This window comes from Genypterus blacodes, unplaced genomic scaffold, assembly GCF_046128005.1.
Source record: "Genypterus blacodes isolate CSIRO-AG114 ecotype Tasmania unplaced genomic scaffold, CSIRO-AGI_Gbla_v1 ptg000131l_1, whole genome shotgun sequence".
Lineage (NCBI taxonomy): Eukaryota > Metazoa > Chordata > Actinopteri > Ophidiiformes > Ophidiidae > Genypterus > Genypterus blacodes.
The window spans coordinates 1,272,501-1,293,693 of record NW_027466933.1 but is presented as its reverse complement, the minus strand read 5'-3'; the positions used below and the strand labels follow the sequence as shown (position 1 = coordinate 1,293,693).

At 50.1% G+C, this 21,193-nt stretch overlaps 2 protein-coding genes across 2 annotated transcripts in view; both read right to left on the bottom strand.

Annotated features, from left to right (window-relative positions):
• Window positions 1–126: 126 nt before the first annotated feature.
• pdpn (podoplanin) lies at window positions 127–11,437 on the bottom strand. The gene is made up of 4 exons (XM_076163443.1): window positions 10,933–11,437; window positions 3,936–4,466; window positions 3,149–3,257; window positions 127–1,860 (listed from the first exon to the last, which is right to left on the bottom strand). Exons 1-4 carry the CDS (start codon window positions 10,994–10,996, stop codon window positions 1,854–1,856), a joined length of 711 nt encoding a protein of 236 aa, XP_076019558.1. The 5' UTR covers window positions 10,997–11,437; the 3' UTR covers window positions 127–1,853.
• Window positions 11,438–14,694: 3,257 nt separating this feature from the next.
• The window catches only part of LOC143010795 (forkhead box protein J3-like), a 30,159-nt gene continuing 23,660 nt past the window's right edge, over window positions 14,695–21,193 (bottom strand). Inside the window, exons 6-11 of the mRNA XM_076163324.1 lie at window positions 20,843–21,056; window positions 19,282–19,539; window positions 18,492–18,593; window positions 16,772–17,035; window positions 16,106–16,207; window positions 14,695–15,150 (exon numbers count right to left, since the gene is read on the bottom strand). Of these exons, the coding sequence (XP_076019439.1) occupies window positions 15,026–15,150; window positions 16,106–16,207; window positions 16,772–17,035; window positions 18,492–18,593; window positions 19,282–19,539; window positions 20,843–21,056 (1,065 nt within the window). The 3' untranslated portion in view covers window positions 14,695–15,025. The remainder of the gene's footprint in view (window positions 15,151–16,105; window positions 16,208–16,771; window positions 17,036–18,491; window positions 18,594–19,281; window positions 19,540–20,842; window positions 21,057–21,193) is intronic.

The following is a 21,193-nucleotide window of genomic DNA, read 5'->3' as shown; positions in this document are numbered from 1 at the left end:
ATGGTGACTAAAGCTAATTGAGGAAATGGTGCGAGCAATAAACGGATACATCCCCGAAAAAGATTCATTCAGACAAATGAGAAGAAATCGTTTCTGGAGGTTTCTTTACGTTTTTTTATTGAAACAATATGGACAAAACACTGCAATTAAATAAAAGGGTTCAAACAAATCTGATGGCAAAATTTTAAAGATCTAAAACTGATAATATGTGGCAAAGCAGAAGGACAAACAACGGTCGTTGCAAATGATTGCAGAGTCTAAAGCCTATTCATTAAACATTACATCACTCGTTCAGTGCACATATTAAACAAGACTGTAAAGCAAGCAGAGCGAAGCCGAGACGTCATTATTTGTACACCCATTTATGAACACTTACAATTGCAAATATAACAACAACAACAAGAAGAAAAATCAAAAGGGGGCATTTTCTGCCAAACACTGCACTCAGACTGAGTGAAAACGTCGTCCTGCGTCCTGGGGTCAGCTCGGGTTAAAAGACTGTAAGGCTGTTCTTGTAATCTGTGATAAAAAACTACTCACAGAGAGGTACAGCGAACGCATCGTGGTGAGGACGATGCCGTCACGTCTGCCCGTGTTTTTTGAGGAACACTTTTGTGAGAGGAAAAAGCCGAGAAAAGTTCTGTTTTGGAATGGGTGGCGGTTAAAAAGTACAGTCAAGTCACTTCAAAAAGTTAAAATCCTCCTAACTAACCTAGAGATACCAGACACAGTGGCACAAACCCTTCTGCTAAATTTCACAGATATGTATTAGGTTTTTATATGTCAGTGTTAAAGTGGGCAGAATGTCACGTTACTCTTGCGAGCGAGCGGCGGCCTTCTTCCCCGCTCGCTCGCTTACTCGCCCGCTTGCTCGCAGGCCCTCGGAGAGTTTCGCTGCTTCAGGGGGGAGACAACTTCTGCACGCCGTGCTTCATACAGTTGGCCCGCGTCCAGGTTTCTGCTCTCTACGAGGAGCTCGGGGGCGTTTGGTTGACGTTTGTTTTAAAGGCCCGTGAGCCAAAGTATCTGCCATGTATCTGCTGCTGCTGCTGTGTGTTCATAATAAAGAATGCTAGCCTATGCAAACTGCAACATGTGAGAAAGTCATTAGCTGTATGCTATAGAGTCCTCTGCATCGCTATGTACATCCTGTGGAATTCATAACAGTCTCTCCCGCCTGCTTTCCTGCTCTTGTTTTTTTTTTTTTTTTGGAACGCGGGAATTTCCTTTTGTTTCACCGACTCCAAATGCAAAATCTGTCTAAAGTCTATAGGAGAGGGAGAGAGAGAGAGAGAGAGAGAGAGAGGGAGGAAGAGAGGGGGCGCCTCCTCCTCAGTCCCCCTCCTCTCCTCTCCTCTCCTCTCGTCTCTCTCTCCCTTTCAACAAATGCGTATAGAAAAGCCCTGAAATTCTCTGTGACATCCTGTAGCCACCTTGTTTTGTTCTGTCCGTGGATCTTTTGGGGGTGGGGGGGGGCGGTGGGGTGTGTGTGGGGAGAGTGGGGGGGGCGAGTGACGGAGCCTTTTATACAGACGGCTCCACGGATGTCGAGGAAGCAGTCGGGGGTTGGGAGGGCGGGGGGGAGGCGAGGACCCCCTTCTCTCGTCCACATCTCTCTCACACACACACACACACACACACACACACACATACTACACACACATATACAACAAAGCGCCTCCCCCCCGCCCGCTTCTTTTTTTTTGGCAACAGTCCAGAGTCCTGGTTAGATTAGGTTTAGTTTAGTTCTGGTATCGTTGGTGCTTGTTTTAATGACAGGAAATGACATCACAGTTCAGTAGTTCAAAATATCCAGAACTTCGGACGCTCCTGCTGTTTCGCCTGCTTCTTCCTCAGGGGCTGCAGGGTTGAAAGAGAAGAAGACAGAAGATTAGAATACACAGATACAGGTGGAGACTCACACACACACACACACACAGACACAGACACACAGAGGGAGATTAATGACACACTCAGTATGTTTACATGCAGACTGAAGCTTGGATTCTGATCCCATTACTTCATGTACTTCAGATTTCCTCTAAACACCTTAGTCGGATTGAAATCCTCATTTGTTCCGGAGGTCTAGAGGATTAGAAAGTCAAATTTCTATAGATTGGATCCACAGATTTGTCTAAGTCTTTCACTTTGTCCTTCGTCATGTAAACACACTGAGCCTCTTCGTCATCTGAGACTCAAGGGGAAACATTTGGTCACCGGAGCTGTAAAGGGAAGTGGACATCGACAACAAAATGGCAAATGAGAGAATAAAAGATGGTTTGTAGCTTTAAATAAAGAGGAGAAATCAACAAAGATCATTAACGGCGTGTTTAGATCAGGAAGATTCATTAATAAAGTGAGATATTTGATTCAAAAACCAACATTTACAGTTGACAATATTAGTTTTGGGACTGGATTTGTCTGTTATAGACTCAAATGATATGAAACCTTTTTTTAATCAGACATAAACACTCATAATTAGTTTCCAGGTTGTACTTGACTTTGTATTGTTGCTTCTCCTCTGACCAACACAGCTCCACAGTGGATGACTTAATGTCCAAATAGAGACACTTCAGAATGAATTCATGGCAGCTGTTACCTTTCCGGACCACGTGGAGTGTGTGTGTGTGTGTGTGTCTGGGTGTGTCTGTGTGTGTGTCAGTCACAGGAGCAACACAACCTCGTCATATCTGTTTATAAATAAGGGTTAAAGTGATTAGGTGGGTGGAATTCAAGACAAATGGTGTAAATTACAGAAACCAAGATGCTCTCTCTTTTGGCAGGCTTTTTGTTCTTGGCGGACCTGTGACACAGAAAACGTTGTCCATTAGTGAGACACGCGACCCGTGGGCCAGCGTGACCGTGGGCTCAGGCGGGAGGGTGTGGAATGTGGGAACACTGTCATCTGGACGGGACCTCCATTACTCCGCTGAGGGAGAGGTTGGCGTTCAAATACGTTTCAGCAGCGGAGACCAATTATGGTCTAAATGCCGCGCAGCTGTGAGTCGAGCGCGAGAGGTCGGTCTTATCACACGGAACACCATGACATCACCGCTCCTGTTATTCCATCCCGACTGGAGCTCATGCAAACCAAACATGACGACTCACCGCTCCGTTCAAACACATCCCGGAGACGCCGGGTACTTACGAGTATTTGCCCATCCTTCTCACTGCGGCGATCACCACGACTATGACGATGCCCACTGACAGTAGAGCGCCAATCACGATACCGGCGATCTGGCCAGGCGTGAGGCTCTCTGAGGGACAGAAACAAGAGCTGGTGAACAAGATGAAAGACCAATAAGGCATCTATCTATCTATCTATCTATCTATCTATTTGCCATGATTAATCATAGAGGAATGAATAGATGGACAAGAAAGGACCTTTGCCGTCACATCTGCTGAACGTCTGCGAGGATCAAACTGTGCAACATGATGTAAATAATGGACCCATTGAGATTAAACAGTATCCGTCTTTCTTTCTATACACTGTATACATGGATGCACGGAACAGAGGCTGAAAGAGAGAGAGAGAGAAAGAGAGAGAGAGAGTTAGAGAGAGAGAGAGAGAGAGAGAGAGAGAGAGAGAGAGGGAAGCCCCGCCCACTTTCCGAGCGTGCCTGTGTTCCATATGTGCGTCCATAAATCCTCAGCTTCTTGTCATGGAGGAATTCTCCGGAGGGTCACTTTCTGAATAGATGAAGCTTGTTACTGGAGATCTAATGCAATAATTATTTTGGGATTCGCCGACAATAAATCCCCTGAAACTTCAGCAGCGTGTCAGCGGGTACGACTGCGTGATGTGCTGGATCTGAAATCCCCGGGAAGATCTTTCAGCTTCTCACAAAGCGTGTGAAGGATGGAAAACATATGTTTACACACCGACACAGCACTCTATACTGCTCCAGCCTCCGTCTCACACACACACTCCTCACCTTCTTCGTCGTTTTCAACAATGACCTGCTCCCCTGCCTCTACAGGGATGACCTCTGCCTGCGGGGTGTGGACCTCAGGTGCAGCAGGAGCTTCCGTTACCACAGCAGTAGCGTCTGTGATCTGGGGCGCCGCCTTCGCCGTGGCGGCAACGGCCGTAGCCTCCGTCACCAAGGACTCCGCGGTGGTGGCCTCGGTGGCGGCTCCGCCGTCCTGCTCCGCCTCGGGGGCGGCCTTGGTGGCGGCTCCGCCGTCCTGCTCCGCCTCGGTGGCGGAGCGGGGAGATCCTGTAGCGGCATCGGTGCTGACCATCAGCATTTTCACGACGGGTTCAGTGGGGGTGGGGGCGACGAATGTGATGACTGCATCGCTAGCCTCCTGCTCTGCAAGAGGTGCAGCGATTGTGACAGACAAATCCTTATTCGGAGCCGCTGTGGACTCTGTGGTCTCCTGCGGGCTGCCAGTGGTCGCCTGCGGGCTGCCAGTGGCCGCATCAGTCGACTGACGCAGCTCCTCAGGCAGCACTGTGGGGACTGAGGGTCACAGAGGGTCACAGAGGGTCACAGAGGGTCACACATCAATACATTATGATACTTTCAGGTGACCTCTGCTTGTATTACACTGTTCATTGTTCCCAGTTTAAGAAGCCTGAAAAAAAGGGAGACAATTTTCAATTATAGTAAAAAAAAATTCAAAAAAATTAATTGATCAAAATTGAAAAGGGAAGTAGTGTGGTTGTTTTGAAACTGTAAATAAATACATTTGAGCTAATAAATAATAATAATATTAAAATTTATATTATTAATCAGCAGATTAATTTGCTCATTTTATTAAGTAAGTGATTGATTAAATATAAACTCTCCCTCCATCAGGTTTCCCTCACACAGGTCTGAAACAAACATTTGTAACATTTCTTCCCGCACATCATATGAAAGTGGAAACATGTGAGAGTCCCCCAACATGTCTGCCAGTCTGAGGACACAAAGGTCACCAGGGAGAAGAAGGTAAATCTGCACATTCCTCCCTGATGGCGTTCCCTCTGCGTGTTCTCCCTGCCGCCACACCCCGTGACTCAATACACGTACATCCTCCACCACACCTCCACCCTCCCCCCCCCGCCCGTCGTTAGGGCCGTGTGTTTGCGTCCTCTGCCTCATTTCCTGTGGCTGCCCGTGCATGAGGAGGGCATCAGTTTACCTTCAGTCGCCTGGCGTTGCGCTGGTTTGTGTTGCGTCAATCCTGATCACGTGTGAGGGGGGGAAACAAACCCACAACTGGTGATTTACCAATGTTGAAACAATGAAAGGAAGAAGTCTTAAATCATCTCTGTCCTTGAAGGCGCCTGTGAATTTCCCTTATTTGCTTTTATTTATTTTTCTAGAGAAACACTTTGCCTGGTGCCTTTGCTGAACGTCCACGTTTGAAGGAAAGCGAAATGGAAGCCTCCATTTTGTGCGAAGACCTGTGTTTACCCTCGCGTCTCCCCCACCCCGCCCCTCCTGGAGGTTGAACCTAATAATTTCCCTCCAATAACCAAAAGTCCTTCCTCCCCACGTTGGACAACCTCCCTGCCACAACTGAGAGCTGAGCCTGGACAGAGACGCTTCGAAATGAAGGAGGTCGACTGCAGCGCCGCACCAAAATTATGGCCTACGGTTAACTTTCCACTGGCGGCACGTTGGCCTGAAATCCCTCGTTCTTCCCGGATAAAACCCCCCTTTTTCATCTCTCTCTCTCTCTCTCTCTCTCTCTCTCTCTCTCTCTCTTTCTCGTTCTCTCTCGCCCGCTCACTGCAGGACGAGAGGCCTGCGACTCGTCTAAACATAGCGTCTGACATCACGCTCGCTCCACGTCCGTTTTCTCCAATTGTTAAATACTTGAAATAATAGTGAATACTTTACAAGGGCAGAAAATAACCCAGAGCAGCCGGACAGTCGTTCCGCTCCGCCGGCGCGTTCATTAGCAACGGGCGAGTAAATAGAAGTAAACATTTGTTCAGATCTGAAGGTTTCTCTTTCAACTTTGCGACTCAGACGAGTTTGTTTGGAACGTCTGCTAGTGATGATAAAACAGTGGATGGCTGTACGCGATGTGTAATCACCCCCCCCCAGCCAACCCCCCAACCCCCCAACCCCCACTCACAATTGCTTCATTATGTGCTCAGTTCCCACAATTAGCTCCAAGGAGTATTTCCTCCCAACTGTGCGTACGATCCCGGGTTAATACAGCTGGATTAGTGAGTAAGTGACTGTTCTCCTCTCTCTCTCTGATTTTTAATCTATCTATCTCATCTCCCCTGCCCCCCCACCCGTGACCCTGACACTCCCTATGGATAGGTTTGTTGCTGCCGAGACCTACCACAATGCCGAATGCCAGAGGAGAAAGAGAGCAAAAGAGAGAGAGGAGAGGGAGGAGAGAGAGACAGACAGCGAGATAGAGAGAGAGAGAGAGAGAGAGAGAGAGAGAGAGAGAGTCAGGAGAGAACGGTATGTAAACCCGGGCAGAGACAGGCGGCATCCTGGCACTGCCGCCCGGAGCTCGACTTTCTTTCTTTCCGGTCTGTCTCGTGTCAGTCTTCACTCACAGCGTGTTATTGCATGTGTGTGTGTGTGTGTGTGTGTGTATGAGTGACTGAGTGTGAGCGTGTGTGTGTGTAATGATTACGAGACACCCTGTTAATCCTCCAGGGGAGGCAGAGAGCAGGGTCGTCCTCCAGAGTTCTCTCCCCCCGTGCTGACAAGGACTCCTGTCAGTGTGGGTTTGGGTCTGGGTCGAGTTAAAGGACTCGTGTCTCTGGACCAGGTCCAAAGCTTTTTGTGTGAGGACAAGAAAGAGCTGCGCGTCTCACGTGTCCCTCTAACGACGACCGCGCACGTTACAAACTCCTGCGCCGCTTGGGAAAAGTCTGGTCCGGCCAGAGGGAGACGGAACACAAAGTGGGGAGAGCGGTTCCAGTTTCTCTTCATTCAAGCCGAGACACGTTTACGTAACTGCGGCTCGGCTCTCATTGTTCCAAAATTTTCGGCGGTGCACCCAGGTCATTTTAGCCACAATTACATCATTGTGACCACACACGCACACACACACACACACTCTCTCTCATGCTGGATCCATTTCCATGTGAAGCACGGACCAAACTCAAATCAAACTGCCACTGGGCCAGGGTGAGCAAGTGCATGTGTGTGTGTTTAAGTGATGTCGTTAAACTTCTTATTTGTCTTGTCGACGTGCCAAAAACTCAAACGTATTCAATTTAACACTTTCCTCACTTTAGAGAGGATGGAAGAAGAGTTATGAAAGTGTGAAATGTAAAAGCTTTCCAGACCCAAAGAAAGGATGAAGATTGACCCCCCTGGAAGAGAGAGAGGAGGAGGAGAGGTGCAGGAGAGAAGAGGAGGAGAGAGGAGGAGAGAGGAGGAGAAGAGGAGAGGAGGAGGAAGAGGAGGTGAGAGGAGGAGAGAGGTGGAGGAGAGGGCAGGAGGAAGAGAGAGGCAGAGGTGAGAGGAGGAGAGGTGAAAGTGGAGGTGAGAGGTGAGAGGTGGCAGAGAGAGATGGAGGTAGAGCGTGAGGCCTCTGGAGTGTGAGGGAGGGACACAAAGATATACACTGTGAGGCAGGAGAGGAGTAACTCACATCCATTACGATCACAATCAGCTGTCACGCAGGCCCCTCAGCCCCCCCCCCCCTCCTATGTGTGTGTGTGTGTGTGTGTGTGAGTGTGTGTGAGCATGTGTCAGCGTTACTAATTCACAGTGCCATGTGGGAGGGAGAGGGCTCATCCAGACAGCGCGAGGGAGTGTGAAGTGCGTCCACCCTCGGAGCCCAAGAATGTTTTCACGGCACGGGAGGAGGAGGAGGAGGAGGAGGGGGCGAGGGGGAGGAAGGGAGAGAGAGAGGTGCCCCGCCCACATCGCCGACACTCACGGAGAAAGACGCGGTGGCAAGGCCTGACCTTCGGTGGGGCAGGAGGGAGAAAGAAAGGGGCCCGAGACAGAGAGGAATATTCTCAGGCCCCTGTGCCTTATCGCTCAGGCAACACAATGAGGGTCCGCACTCATACAGGAAGTGATTCTTTACCCTGCTGGTCTAACAGAGATTAGGAGCGTCCAGCGTGTTCCCATCTGGACTCCATCACTGCAGACAGACACTAAAACCCCAGCGAGCTCACAACAAGCAAGCGTCCTTTAATCTCTGAGCAACAGGTCGTCGATTAAATTCCTCAAACGTAATGAGTTAGATCAGGAATGACTCGGAGCGTTTTCCACCCCATCCCCCCCCACTCTCCAATGACAAATCACGGTCGGCACCAAAGCTATTCACGAAATGTAACTGTTGTTGTTGTTATAGCGCCACCATCAGGTTCGGTTTGATTTGTTGTGTAAGCAGGGAGCGCACATGTCCACCAAGTTTGGTTACAGTCGACTGATTCATTCATGAGATGTAGCGCTCTTGAAGAGGAAGCCACGCCCACTCCACCAACAAAATCAAAACTGTAAGAAATATTTCAAAAAGCAAAACAAATACAAAGTTTTTGTCTGTTTTCTTCCAGACGTTCTATGAGTAACAGTTTAAAAAAGTTTGGAGAAAATGGGCGTGGCCTGTTTTGCTTCTGTGACTTATAGTTGAGAAGTTATGGGCCGAAACATAAACACGTGGTGGTTCCAGTGCCGGCCAGTACCACTTTCTAACAATTTGGGGGAATCCTGCTGATAAACAGACGGACGCTGGCGAAGATTCCATCGCCCTGGCAGACGAAGCGAGTGCACGGCACCGCAGCATCGCCATCTCCTTAACAAAACAAACGCGCCCCCAGATAACACCGCGTCTCTACTGAGCCTCTGAATGTCTCCCTAATCTCGCTGACCTTCAAATCCCAAACTCCCACATCATCAAACGCCCGCCCCTAGCTTGTGTAAGTGTTCCAATTTCCCCTCCGCAGTTTTCCTCCTCGCGCCGCGTCTCGCTCACGTAGGTGCTACAGATATGAGACATTTGTGTCGGTGCTAACAAAAGAGAGAGAGACGTGAACCTCTGCGGGGGAGGCCCGGCGACCCGGCGACCCGGCAGCTCGCACCGCTCGCAGACGTGTCTCTGGAGTGCCTGCTGGTGTAATAGAGACTGAATTAGCCTCTTGTTAAGTGCCTGCCGCGCTAAAACACTGCTGCGGGTCATCAGGGTTTGGTCTGCACACACACACACACACAGACACACACACACGTGGCTCCTGCTCTGCCTCCCCCTCCTTCCCGTAAACAGATGTTCCTTTCTCCTGGCGTTGAAGGAGCGACTCAGTTGACGTGAGAAGGTCCTCGTTTCCTCGGGGTGCCCGCTTAGCGCCCGCGCGTCTCACATTCAGAAACGTTTGAGTGGGTTTTTACAAGTGGACGTGGACAGAGGGCGGCGACCTCTCGCTTTAGCAGCCAGATGTGTCGGGACGTTATAGGGCCCAGAGCGGCAGACAGAACTCATTAAGAGGAAGAAATGTAGGGGGGGGGACGCTCTGGTGTGAGGGGTTTACAGGATACAAGGGGTTTGCTAGTTAAGTGTGCAGACAGGACGGGGTTAAAAGAGCCCGCCTGTGTTTCTGAGTTCTTAATCTTTCTCAGAGTTTTCGTTGAGCTTTCGCTCTCGTTTCTGTGGAAATTAAAGTGGCACCGGCTCGTCTCAGGCTGGTAAAGGTTGTGGTTTATAAATAGACATCTGCTGCCCCGCCCGCCCCCCCACGCCCCCCCTGCCTCGGCCCCTAGGTCCCCAAGGGGGCCGGACTCGTTAAGCTGGGAGAGTTGGGGGGGGTACAGCTTGATACCCCGCCAAAGATGGGTAAACCAGGGGACGAGGGGCGTCGCACCACGCAGCCTGACAACATGCGATTAAGAAGAGGGCGGGGCCGGGCGGCGCTGTGGACTCGTCACGTCCCGCTTGTTCTCTCTGTTCCCGTCTTTCCCCTCCGCTCTCATCCATATGCCCCTCTTAAATATAGAGCGTCTATCTATTAATATACACACGCAGAGCAGCCCTGCCCTGCAGTTCCCTCAGGCCTCTGCCACACACACACACACACAGGCACACACACACACACACACAGAGGCAGACAGACACACACACACACGGCCTGGCAGTGCCTGCCGCGCCCCCTGGGCAAAGACTGCTGCTGGTCAGTGCAGAGAAGACACAGACAAGATGGAAAAAAGAGAGAAGGGAAAGAGAGAGAGAGAGAGAGAGGCACAGGGATACGCTTTCAGATTTATGTGTGTCGGTGTGTGTTACAGTTTACACCTCCCCATCCTCTCCATCCGTGTACACCAGTACTGTTTTGGGAGTCCTCCAAAGGATATTGCTTCCCTCTCCCAGAGCTGCCAAGAATTTACGTAAACAAGGCAGCGGCAACGGCGGCGGAGGAGCAACTCTGTCTCTCTCTCTCTCTCTCTCTCTCTCTCTCGCCATTACATCACACACTCCTTTGTATCTCTGCCCAAATCAAACTTTTGCTGCTGACCAGAGCTTGGGGCGGGAAGAGAGGGGGAGGGGGGAGGGTGAAGGCGTTGAGCGGAGGGAGAGAGAGAGAGAGACAGAGACAGAGAGAGAGAGAGAGGATAAGTGTTTAAATCAACACACAGCGTCCACTGAAGCAGCCCCCCTCTACATTACATTAACACGCTCTGCCTACATGTTGCGTGTGTGCCAGGAGCGACCGGCGGCTAAGATGGAACACATGTCCCCCGAGCAGAGCCAGCAGTTGTCAGAAAGTGATGACATCAGGAGAAAGCATATTCAAAAAAAAGTGAACGTAGGCACAACTTCATAATGAACACTCCCGTCTCCCCCCAACCGCCCGGCGTCTGGGGTGTGTTTCTCAACCATCAGCAGGGTGTAAAGCGGACAAAGAGCGGTGTGTGTGTGTGTGTGTGTGTGTGTGTGTGTGTGTGAGATCAGAGTGGGCACATGGATTCAGAGAGGACACGGTGTGCTAACAGCAGGGCTGGGAGAGAGTTGACTTACATGCGCGTGTGAGGGCACAGAAAGAGCCGAGCAGGGCCACCAGGAGCAGCAGCTGAACCTTCATCGCGTCAGTCTTCTTCTTCTCCAGTCACGACCTTTTAGGGGGACTCCCTCAGGGGGGCAAAGAGCAACGACACCGGACACTCTGGAGCACACGCCGGGGGCACACACACACACGCACGCACACACACCGGCCTCTCTCCTCAGAGGGGGAAAGGACGCCGAGGAAAAAGATCAAGAGTACCAACAAAAAAAAAGTAAAGTAGTCAAAAGTTTGAGATCCTTGGAGGAGGAGGAGAAGAAGTGCTGGAGGAGCCGGAGACAAAAGAGACAATGAGGCGAGTCGGGACGGTCCGGCTGCTTCTTGTAGCTGGAGGAGGAAGGAAAAGACTGCTGGAGGGATGTGGAGAGGACAAGAGAAAAGAGAGGGAGAGAGAGAGAGAGAGAGAGGGGACTGGCACACACAGGAGTGAGAGAGAGAGAGAGAGTGTGTGTGTGAGCTGGGAGTGGAGGAGGGGTGCTGGTACTGGGCGGGTTGAGGAGCAGGGGGCAGGGGAGAGGGGTGGGGTGGGGGGGCAGTAAGGTGCTTTCAGCTCTCTGCTCCGGCCTCTCACGTCGACGCGCTGCTCTGTTGGTGCCCTGCCAGCTTACAGCGTGTTCGCAAAGTCCTGCAATATCAGCATCACACACACACGCAAGCACGCACACACGCACACTTGGTAAATACAGATAAACGGTTGATGTAATTATCAAGAGCGGGCAGACACTCCAAACATGGCCGAGCCGGCTCTGACAATTAACCACTTAGAAATAAAGAGTTGTGAGAGTGAATGAATGAGGCGGAGGAGGGGAGTGTGTGTGTGAGTGTGTGTGTGTGTAAACAGAGCTGTGAGCGGCTGAAATAATGTGAAATCACAGAGAGTTAAGAGGCCCAGAAGCGTGTGTGTAACACTGATGTTACCCACAGTCACACACACACGATTAAAGCGGCCGGTCACTCTTTTAACAGAGAGGTGCACCGGACGCTTTTGAAACGTGGATGTGGTGGTTGTTGTGTGTGTGTGTGTGTGTGTGTGTGTGTGTGTGTGTGTGTGGGGGGTGAAGCGTCTGTGGCTGTCGGTCAGGAGGGAGCTGAGGCGTTTAGGCAGATTCCTAATGAAAAGGGGCCGTAAATACAGTTAGAACATTGTGTGACTTTCACACAGGAGCATGGGTGGTCTGCAGAGTTTACATGTGACGGAGCCGCAAACAAACTGCTGCTCGGCACGAGGCTGACACCTGTTGGACAGCCAGCAGCCTGGACAGAGCAGCACAGGGTGAGCAGTGACCGGACAGAGCACCACTGTCCACATTAACGTCTATAAATGAGCTTGTTTATGTGGTTTGTTCTGTTTACAAATCAGGGGGCGTTTCTAATTCTAAGAAATGTTGATGTCATGTTACGTGACCTTTGATGGGAGAGACAAATTAAATGTTATTTTTGCAATTTTTGCCCAGAAGTTTTGTGTGACTTTTTTTGTTGGTTGAATTTTTGGAGAAATATTTAACCGTTTTTTTTTTTAAGTCATTTCCTAAAAGCAAGCAAGGTCCAGAATCTGCAGGAATCAATAATTTATTCAAGATCGTTTCCTAGAATTTCAAAATATATTCAAGGCTACAATTTCTTTTTTAAGTGTTTGAAAACTTTTTTTTGTTTTTTTTGCTTTTTAAATAATTTCTTAGAGTACAAACAAGCTGAAAAGTGGCAAGTTAGAGATTTCTCTTTGTGTTTTTTAAAGCCTTGCGCAACTTTTTAGGCGAAAATAAATAATTCAGCGAAGGGTGAACCTGAACAGATGACATCACCAGTTAAGGACACATGAATAATCACAGGAGATGCAGGTTAGCGCAGTAAAAATGCTCGATGACATTTTAATAAACACTGAAACAGATTTGAACCGTTGTACTGCCATACACAGATTATTTATGACACACAAAACGCCAATGCAGTCTTCTTCTTCATCTTTTTTTTTGGATCACTTATTTACAATATACTGAACTTATGTACATACTGTGTCTCTGGAAGGACGAATAACAAAATACTTCCTCTCCATTTGCCTATTTTCTTTTTCTTTTTTTTTCAATTGGCTTCCGCTCGTCGGGGCAAACAGGAGATCACACACTGGTATTTACAAGGACAACAACACACAACGTAGAGATATAGAATATGCTGGTCACCGTAATACAGCATTTAATGGCAATAATAAGGAGCTTTTTTTTCTCTTTTTTGCTGTTTTTTTCTATCGATGAGACCTCGATCTGAGCAGTGTGACCTCCGCCGAGCGCCCTGAAGGTCGCACGCGTCACTGTGACCTTCGTACAAACAAAGGGTCCCACTCAGAGGAGCATCTTCTGAGCTGTATGCTAAAGGAAACCAGAGGACTATACACACGCGTACACAGACTAAAGGAAACGTCACAGGAACAGAAAGTTGAGCTTTTTGAAAGTTTGCCGTTTACTCGTTGCTCCCTCCCTCGCTCATTTATTTGTTTTTGTTTTTTTTAAGTCCACCGTTTTCTTTTCAGTCTCGCTGGGCGCTGTGCAAAAACTGCTCGTCTTCTAACCTAAAGGAGGCCTCGTGACCTCCTCGCCTAATTCGGACTAAACTCTGAACGCTTACATGCACGTTACACTCACATTCCTCTCTGTTCCTCCACTGAGGCAGAGCAGAACGGAGTCGTGAAAGGAATTAACACCGCTAAATATTCTTGACTGAACCGCTTCAAGGGAAAGTAAACCAGGTTGGTGTTGCCCTGCAGCACGAAGGTCCTGGGTTCCAATCCTTGGCCGTCACACTGATCAGAATTTAAGATTTGGAATAATTGGCTTAGTGAGCTTTGAAACGTACATGTAAACACACAGACTCGGGCCGCTCCACCTCCCACCACTAAGAAACCTTGAAAAACGGACTTCTATCTGCGAAAATCTATGTATACTTGTAGACAGTCCAAGTCTAGAAAGAGTCCAAGTCTAGTCTAACGTGATCCATACCTCAGTCTGGCGTTCACGAGCTACTGAAAAGCTTATTCCTCTGTGTTTCCCATCAGGTAGCTTATAAGCTGACAAATGAAGACGTTAAACCGTTTCCTTCCCCCCCCCCCCCCCCCCCATGGTTGCTGGGTTACCCGCTCGCCGTTTGCCAACCTCAAACACGGACGTGTAACCGGCTTTGTGTTCCTCAGACACGGTGGTTGAACGTGACCCCCTGAGAACACGGCAGCAATGCATGCTGGGAAAAATCAAAAAGGCGGGGATGTTGGTCAGAGAAGTCTACCTACAAACACACTGCTGCATAGAACTGGTTTTTTTTTGGCAAGAAAGCAAAATGTATCTGTTTCTTCTGACCAGTAGGGGGTGCTGCACTCACCCTTAAGGGAAGTTCAACAGGTATCCCATCATTCCTTTCCATCCTTCCTCCCTTTCACCTGTGGACTCATGCAGACGCCCAGAATCCGAGAACACAGAGTTGAGCTGTGAGGGAAAATGTGTGTGTGTGTGTGTGTATGTGTGTGTGTGTGTGTGTAGAGCAGGTTAAACGCCATTTTCTGAAATAGGTTCTGAATCTGCATCCTCTCCGCTCCTCCACTCGGCTGAAACGTTGCACATGTGGGACACGCAGCCGGAAACACAACTGTACATTACAACAGGTTTGGAAAAAAAAAGGAAAAACACTTTACAGACGTTTTTCGACGACACTTTGGCGACTTGTAACCCTGTTGGCGCTCGGGGGGGACAGGGGGACAGGGGGACGGGGGGAAGGGGGGACGGGGGGACAGGACAGTCAAAGAGCTTTCCCGTCCTTTGGGAAATGTTTACATCTTGGCTTGGTCCAAGTTTCATCTTTTTGTGATTGCCTTCATCGTCCTCATCATCATCATCCTCCTCCTCTTGTGTCACAGATTAAAAAGGTTTGTTTTCTGTTGGATTGTCTTTGGGTCGGTCAGTTCCATACCTCACCCGTCATCCCTCCTCTCTGTGTCTCTGCACCACTACTCCTCCTCCTCCTCCTCTTCCTCTTCCTCCTCCCTTTGTTCCGTCAAAGGGTGGAGTCCAGTTAGACGATGGAGTCCCAGTCAAAGTCGTCCTGGATGTCGTCAGCGGCCAGCATGCGTCTCACCTGGAAGTGTCCCGGGGGCAGAGTGTGCTGCTGCTGCTGCTGACTCAGCTGATTGTGGTGGCCTGAGGGAGGCAAGCAGACGTGTGTGTGTGAGTGAGTGTGTGAGTGAGTGTGAAGGTGATGACAGACGGATCAGACGGACAAAAATAGAACACAAACACACACGGGTGTAAGCTTCAATAAGGCTCGGAGTGTCAACACAACAACCTGCAGGGGGAGAAGGACTGAGGAGGAGGAGGAGACTCACAGAGGAGAGACCAGAGAAGAACGAAAGCACAAAGGCTGAGAGGATGAAGATGAAGACAGTTTAAGATTAGGAATGAGGGAAAAAGACTAAAGTAGAAGAAAATAAATTGATTAAAAAATTGAAAACCAAACAACTGAAGTCAAACTAAACTGGAAGAAACTAATTGAAGCAAGGTCTCTTCTCTTATTGTTGTGTTTGTTATCAAATGGTGGAGGAAGGTTTGATGCATTGATTGACTGATTGTAGATCTTTGGCAAAATAACACAAATATCACTCTGTGGAATGTAACACAACATAAAACCCCTGAAATAAAGCCTTCATCCTGACAGACTGGGCTACTCTATGTGATCTGTGACTCCACCGTCTTCTTCGTCGTCGCCTCGTAGAAGCACCAGAAGTCTGGACAGGAACCCAGAACCCATAACCCAGCGGGCAGGAAAGCTTTCAAACCTGTGGCTCTGATCCATTAAGCTGCTCGGTGCCAGACATCACTGTCACACCACCTCATGTAGGATACGTATGTGACCACCAGGTGGCGCCTATCACCCCACCATCTGACTGACAGCTCCAGATGAATGCAATGAAAACTGCTTTTACTTTATTAAACGACATCTCCTATAACTGCAAACTTGATTTCTGAAGCTGTGAAAGTGTTTGTTTACATCTGTAGACACCATTAAACAGGACATGTGACTTCATTAGGACGGATCCTCAGTGACGTATGTACAGTAACTGCAGCTCAGATGTAGACTCTGACTCAGGAGTGGTACCTGTCATGGTGGGAGCTGTGTTGCTCATGGGCGGCAGGTGAGGGTAGCCGGGCGGGCCCATCAGAGGGGAAAGGTTCTGTCTGGAGTCCATGTACATGTTCCCTGTGGGATGAACAGACAAAACGCCGGGTCGGATTAGTGCGAGTGTGTGCGCGAGAGAGTCTGACGCCAGCCGTTATCGCACGCGTGCATGGTGCTGCTGCAGTCCTCTGGCTCTAAGCTAGAGGAGGCCAATGGGAATCTGCTGTCACTCAGTGGATTTAGTGGCGCTGACACATCCCCCCCCCCCCCCGTGTTTACGTCTTCACCCTCAGCCTCCGCGGAGTCGTCGGCCTCCCTAATTCCCTTGTAAACCTCGTAAATGGGGCGACGCCGCAGCGAGCCGGGCAGGATTTCTTCATGCTCACGGCTCAAGTTTAAGCTTCAGTCTGAGTGAAAACGTCCTTCACACTCACAGTCCTCACCAGGCCATACTGCAGATAATACTGGAGGATATCTGTTCACGGCTCATTATTCACTTTCCACATATATATAAATAAAAATGGGCAGGTGATTTACAGTTGACAGTTAAGTTTACAATCAAGGTGACTCATACTACATACTATACAACAATACTAAAGTGTGATCTGGACCACGTAACAGTAAATCCAGTAAGTCTGTCCTGACCTGTGCTGATGTGTTGGCTGTGCTGCCCGTGCTGATTGTGCTGGCTGGCCTTAGGGTGCATGGCCCCGTGCGGCTGCGCCGGGTGCTGGTGGGCCGGCGGGGGCGTGGGGTGCTGGACCTGGGCCTGTGGCTGCCCGGCGCCCTGAGGGGGGATCACACCCGTGGCCGTGAAGAACTGGTTGATGGAGGAGCAGAGGTCGGCTATCTGGGCGGCGTCCAGGGACCAGTTGTTGAGCTCAGCCTGACGCATGCTCTCCTTCAGGCCTGAGGAGGGAGAACACAGACGCTGATGAGCACCCATACCTCCACCAAGGCTCCACACGCCTCCATTGACGACTACGTCTCTCTCTTATGAAATTTAGTGACGAGACTGTGATCATCGCAACAAACCTTTGATTCTACTATGCCGAAATTAAAACTGTTGTTGTTTTAGCGCCACCATCAGGTCGACTGGTGTAGCCCCGCCCACTCAACTCTGTCAGTTAGATTAAAACTGGGAGGAAAAATTCAATAATGTCTCTTTTAATTAATCACTCCTGCTGTTTTTCCATTCTGAAGGACGCAGTGAGTAATGAGTGTGACAGTTATGTTTCCTTAACTTCACCGACACATTCTGACTTCAATGGAAATCAGAATTCCACACAGATTCCGTTACTAATGGCCTCCGCACCGCACCTCAGAGAAATCAATAAATCATAACAATATTCATCAAATCCTATCATCCTATCAATATCACATTCAGCCTCAACAGGCACACACTGTCCGCCTTGTTCCACCTGAATCACACACACACACACACACACACACACACACCGCAGTGCATTAGCTCTCCATGACGAATCCCTGAACCCGGCAACACCTCCTATTCTAATTTACTGAATGCACAGACACACACACACACAACAGGCACACACACACACGCTCGCATTCTGATATTTCTCATCTGAGGCTCCTCAAATCAAATTCGTATCGCTTGTTTCTGCGGGCGTCTGAGAGGAAGAAAAAGGGAGCCGGCCGCGTTCCTTTTGGAGGCGAGCCAGGGACGGCGGAGGATGGCATTACCGCTGTGTGAGGGAGGTCAAGCGCTGCGGGAGGAGAAGGGGGCCCGAGCGGGGGCACGCGTGTGAGAAGACCGGCCGCCGTCATTCATCATGTGTGGATGTTGCTGGCTTTGTGCGCTGACCGTGATAAGAGGCTGTTACTGAGCCGGGGTCTAATTGGATTATTCACATCATACAATTGGGAGGGCGGGAGACAGAGTGTGTGTGTGTGTGTGTATGTGTGATAAAGAGAGAGAGTGGGAGAGAGAGAGAGAGGGAGAGAGCGAGAGAGAGAGAGAAACACAGAGTGGCAAGCCCTCACATGCAGGATAATGACTTTTATTAGGCCAGACCTATTACGACAGTGGATATTATAATATTGTGCCTCAAGGGCAAGTGCATATGAAAGTGCTGCGATGAATTATAATGATTTAATCAACGTAACTGATCAGCATCATGAGCATTTTATCAATTCTCTCTGTGTCGAAGCAGAGAGCAGGAGACGGCTTCATCAATGTTCATTTCAGATGCAATTCACAGTCGTGACACCGGGATTCTTAGTGATGATGGGAGTGCGTGCGTGTGGGTGTGTGTGTGTGTGTGTGTGGACGTGTGTGTGTGTGTGTGTGTGTGTGTGTGTGTGTGTGTGTGTGTGTGTGTGTGTGTGTGTGTGTGTCTACCTTGAAATGGTGAGAGGTCTACATCGGCCCAGTTATAACTGGTAGCGATGCGGCAGCTCTCCTTCAGCCAGTCCAGGTTGGGGTACCAGTCTGCTGACATGCCTGACACACACACACACACACACACACACACACACACACACACACACACACACACACACACACACACACACACACACAGAGGAACAAGTGTGATGAAATGAGCCTAGGCAGGAGGATGATGTCAATGTGTTCCGATCCCGGTCGTCGTTCCTCAGTCGACCACCAGGTGGCGCGACTCCACACGGAAAAACCTCCCAGTCGCAGCTCTGAATTTAAAAAAGCTTTCACCGCCACAACGCAAACAACAACACGTTTGGAGGCTGCGGATCAAAGACGAGGGGGATTGCTTTCATTCATCCCCGGCTGGGTTGAGGGGAACGCTAACCCAGATAAATCACGTCTGAATCGTCCCTTTACTGTGGCCTAAGAGCTGTAAGTGCAGAGGCAGACGGGGGGGAAACAAAGACTGGGAATATGAGGTGGAAAAGCCTGGGAGAAGCTTTGGAGATGCCTGTCTGAATCAAACGCAGCCAGCCACATTATTTCAAATGCTCGGGGACCTTAGAGAGGAAAGAATCTGATATGAAAGCAACGATTCGATGCTGCATTTTGATGCTGCGTTGGGATTTGCAACAATATGTGTCTGGGAATCTGGAGAAGCGGAAGGAACCATTGTTAGCTGCCGTGTTTGCATCAACGCATCTGGATGCGTTGGACCGCAGCGTTGTGCGCAGCGTGTGAGCCTCACCTGTGCTGGGGCAGGGCGGACCGGTGTGGCTTTGGTGGGAGAGAGACGGGTGCTGCTGGGAGAGGAGCGCTTGGTGCTGGCCGTGGGCGGCGTGAGGGGAGAGGTGCTGCTGAGGGTGGTGGGGGTGATGGGGAGCCTGGCCGTGGTTGTGTTGGTGGTGATGGCCGCCGACGCCGCCTCCTCCTGCGCCTGGCGAGTGCTGGTAGGAGCAGGACGTCCGGGCCTGCTGGCTGGAGTCGCCGGGCATCCCCATCAGAGCTGCAGACGGCAGACAGGGAACCAATCAGACATCAGTACAGTGTTAGAGATTGAGACACTTGGTAGGCCTCTGACACGCTCCCATCAGACTCCATCAGCAGGAGGCGCTACTGAGACACGAGATCTTACAAACCGATACCCGACTGATGGATTCTTATCAGTTAGGATGTGATGAGAAATTCAGTCAATTCTAAGATGCAGGTTGAGACGGTGCAGGAAATGAGTCCAGCACCACCTCAGGCTCTTTCAGACGAGTGTGTGGTCTTAGGGACACGTTGTGGTTTCCCAGGGAGACGATGAGTTCCACCGTCTGGGCGACACACTGTGACTCAACCTCTCAGCCGCGTGCTTAACTTGTACCTGTCACGGGGACACGGAACGCTTTCAAGCGTCGCCTCAATCCATTTCCATTCTTCAGGTTTTCTCTCTGGCTCTCTGCTGCTTACATCTGTATTGTTTTCAAGTTGTACTTTCGTTGTCTTATCTCCTCTGCGCACCCCTGACCACAAATTGAAGGGGACCTTGTCGGAGGGGGGGGGGGGGGGAAGGGGGGCGAATCCAGGCTGCAGAGCGCAACAGAGCGCGTCAATCTCCTCGGTGTGTGAGTGTGTGTGCGCGCGGGGAGAAGAGAGAGGGAGGAGGATCGGAGACGGGAAGGTGGTGGGCCAGTAGGGGGTCCAAGTGGGAGGAGGCCCGGTGACCCCCAAGCTTCAGGAAGCAATTAGCGAGATGCTTCACAAACTTTAGAGGCGATCTAATTAGCTGCTATCAAAGCTGCAGAGCCCCGCTACACTTTGCTCTGCTTGACTGCAGATGTGTTTGTGAGTTTTAGTTGTGTTGAATTCTTCCTTTTTAATTGCCTTAACTCGTTTGACTGACTGAGCCGTCAAACGCAGACATGCAGAACAATAAGATTGTTTATGAAAACCCGGCGGTGTAGGAGTGGAGCGGGCTGTAGGTTAATACTGGAGGCTTTTAATGCTACCAGCGCAGTGCTAAAGTCTGTGTACCCACATTAAAACAGACTTTAGACTTCACAGAACGTCTTCATTCACTTCTGTTCTCCTCATAGTTTCATTTATAAGCAAACCAAGATGAAAATCCAGGGGCCGGTGTAGGCAGACTGTAACAATGATGCATAGGTTTGTCAATGACTTCATAATAATACACCAATAATAATAATAATAATGATGATGATGATGCTGCTTCCTCTCTTGTGTTACTGCACTTAAGTTCGGACAGACACGCCGCAATCACAGACCGCATCGACCCACAGAAGGGGGAAAGGAGGCCGCAGACCCACCTTGCTGCGTGAAGGACTGCTCAAAGACGCACTTGTAGAGGCTGCGGAAGGACGAGCTGAGATCCTCGAAGTCGGAGAAGCACAGCTGCTTGTCCCGCGCCTCCGGGACCGGCAGGCCGTACTGGGGCTGCGGGGGAGGAGGGGGCGGCGGCAGCGGCGGGGCCGGCTGCTGGAGGCTCAGGGACTGGGACGAGGGTTCAGAGAGGCTGTTCACCTGCGAGACAGAGCGGGGGGAGAGAAAAGACAAAACGGCAAACAGCAGTGAGAGGCAATAGCTGGTGTTCTCCTGCAGTGCCCTTCGCCGCCCCTCATGCAGATCAGGACAGAAAGCCGTTTAGACGCAGCCTGCTG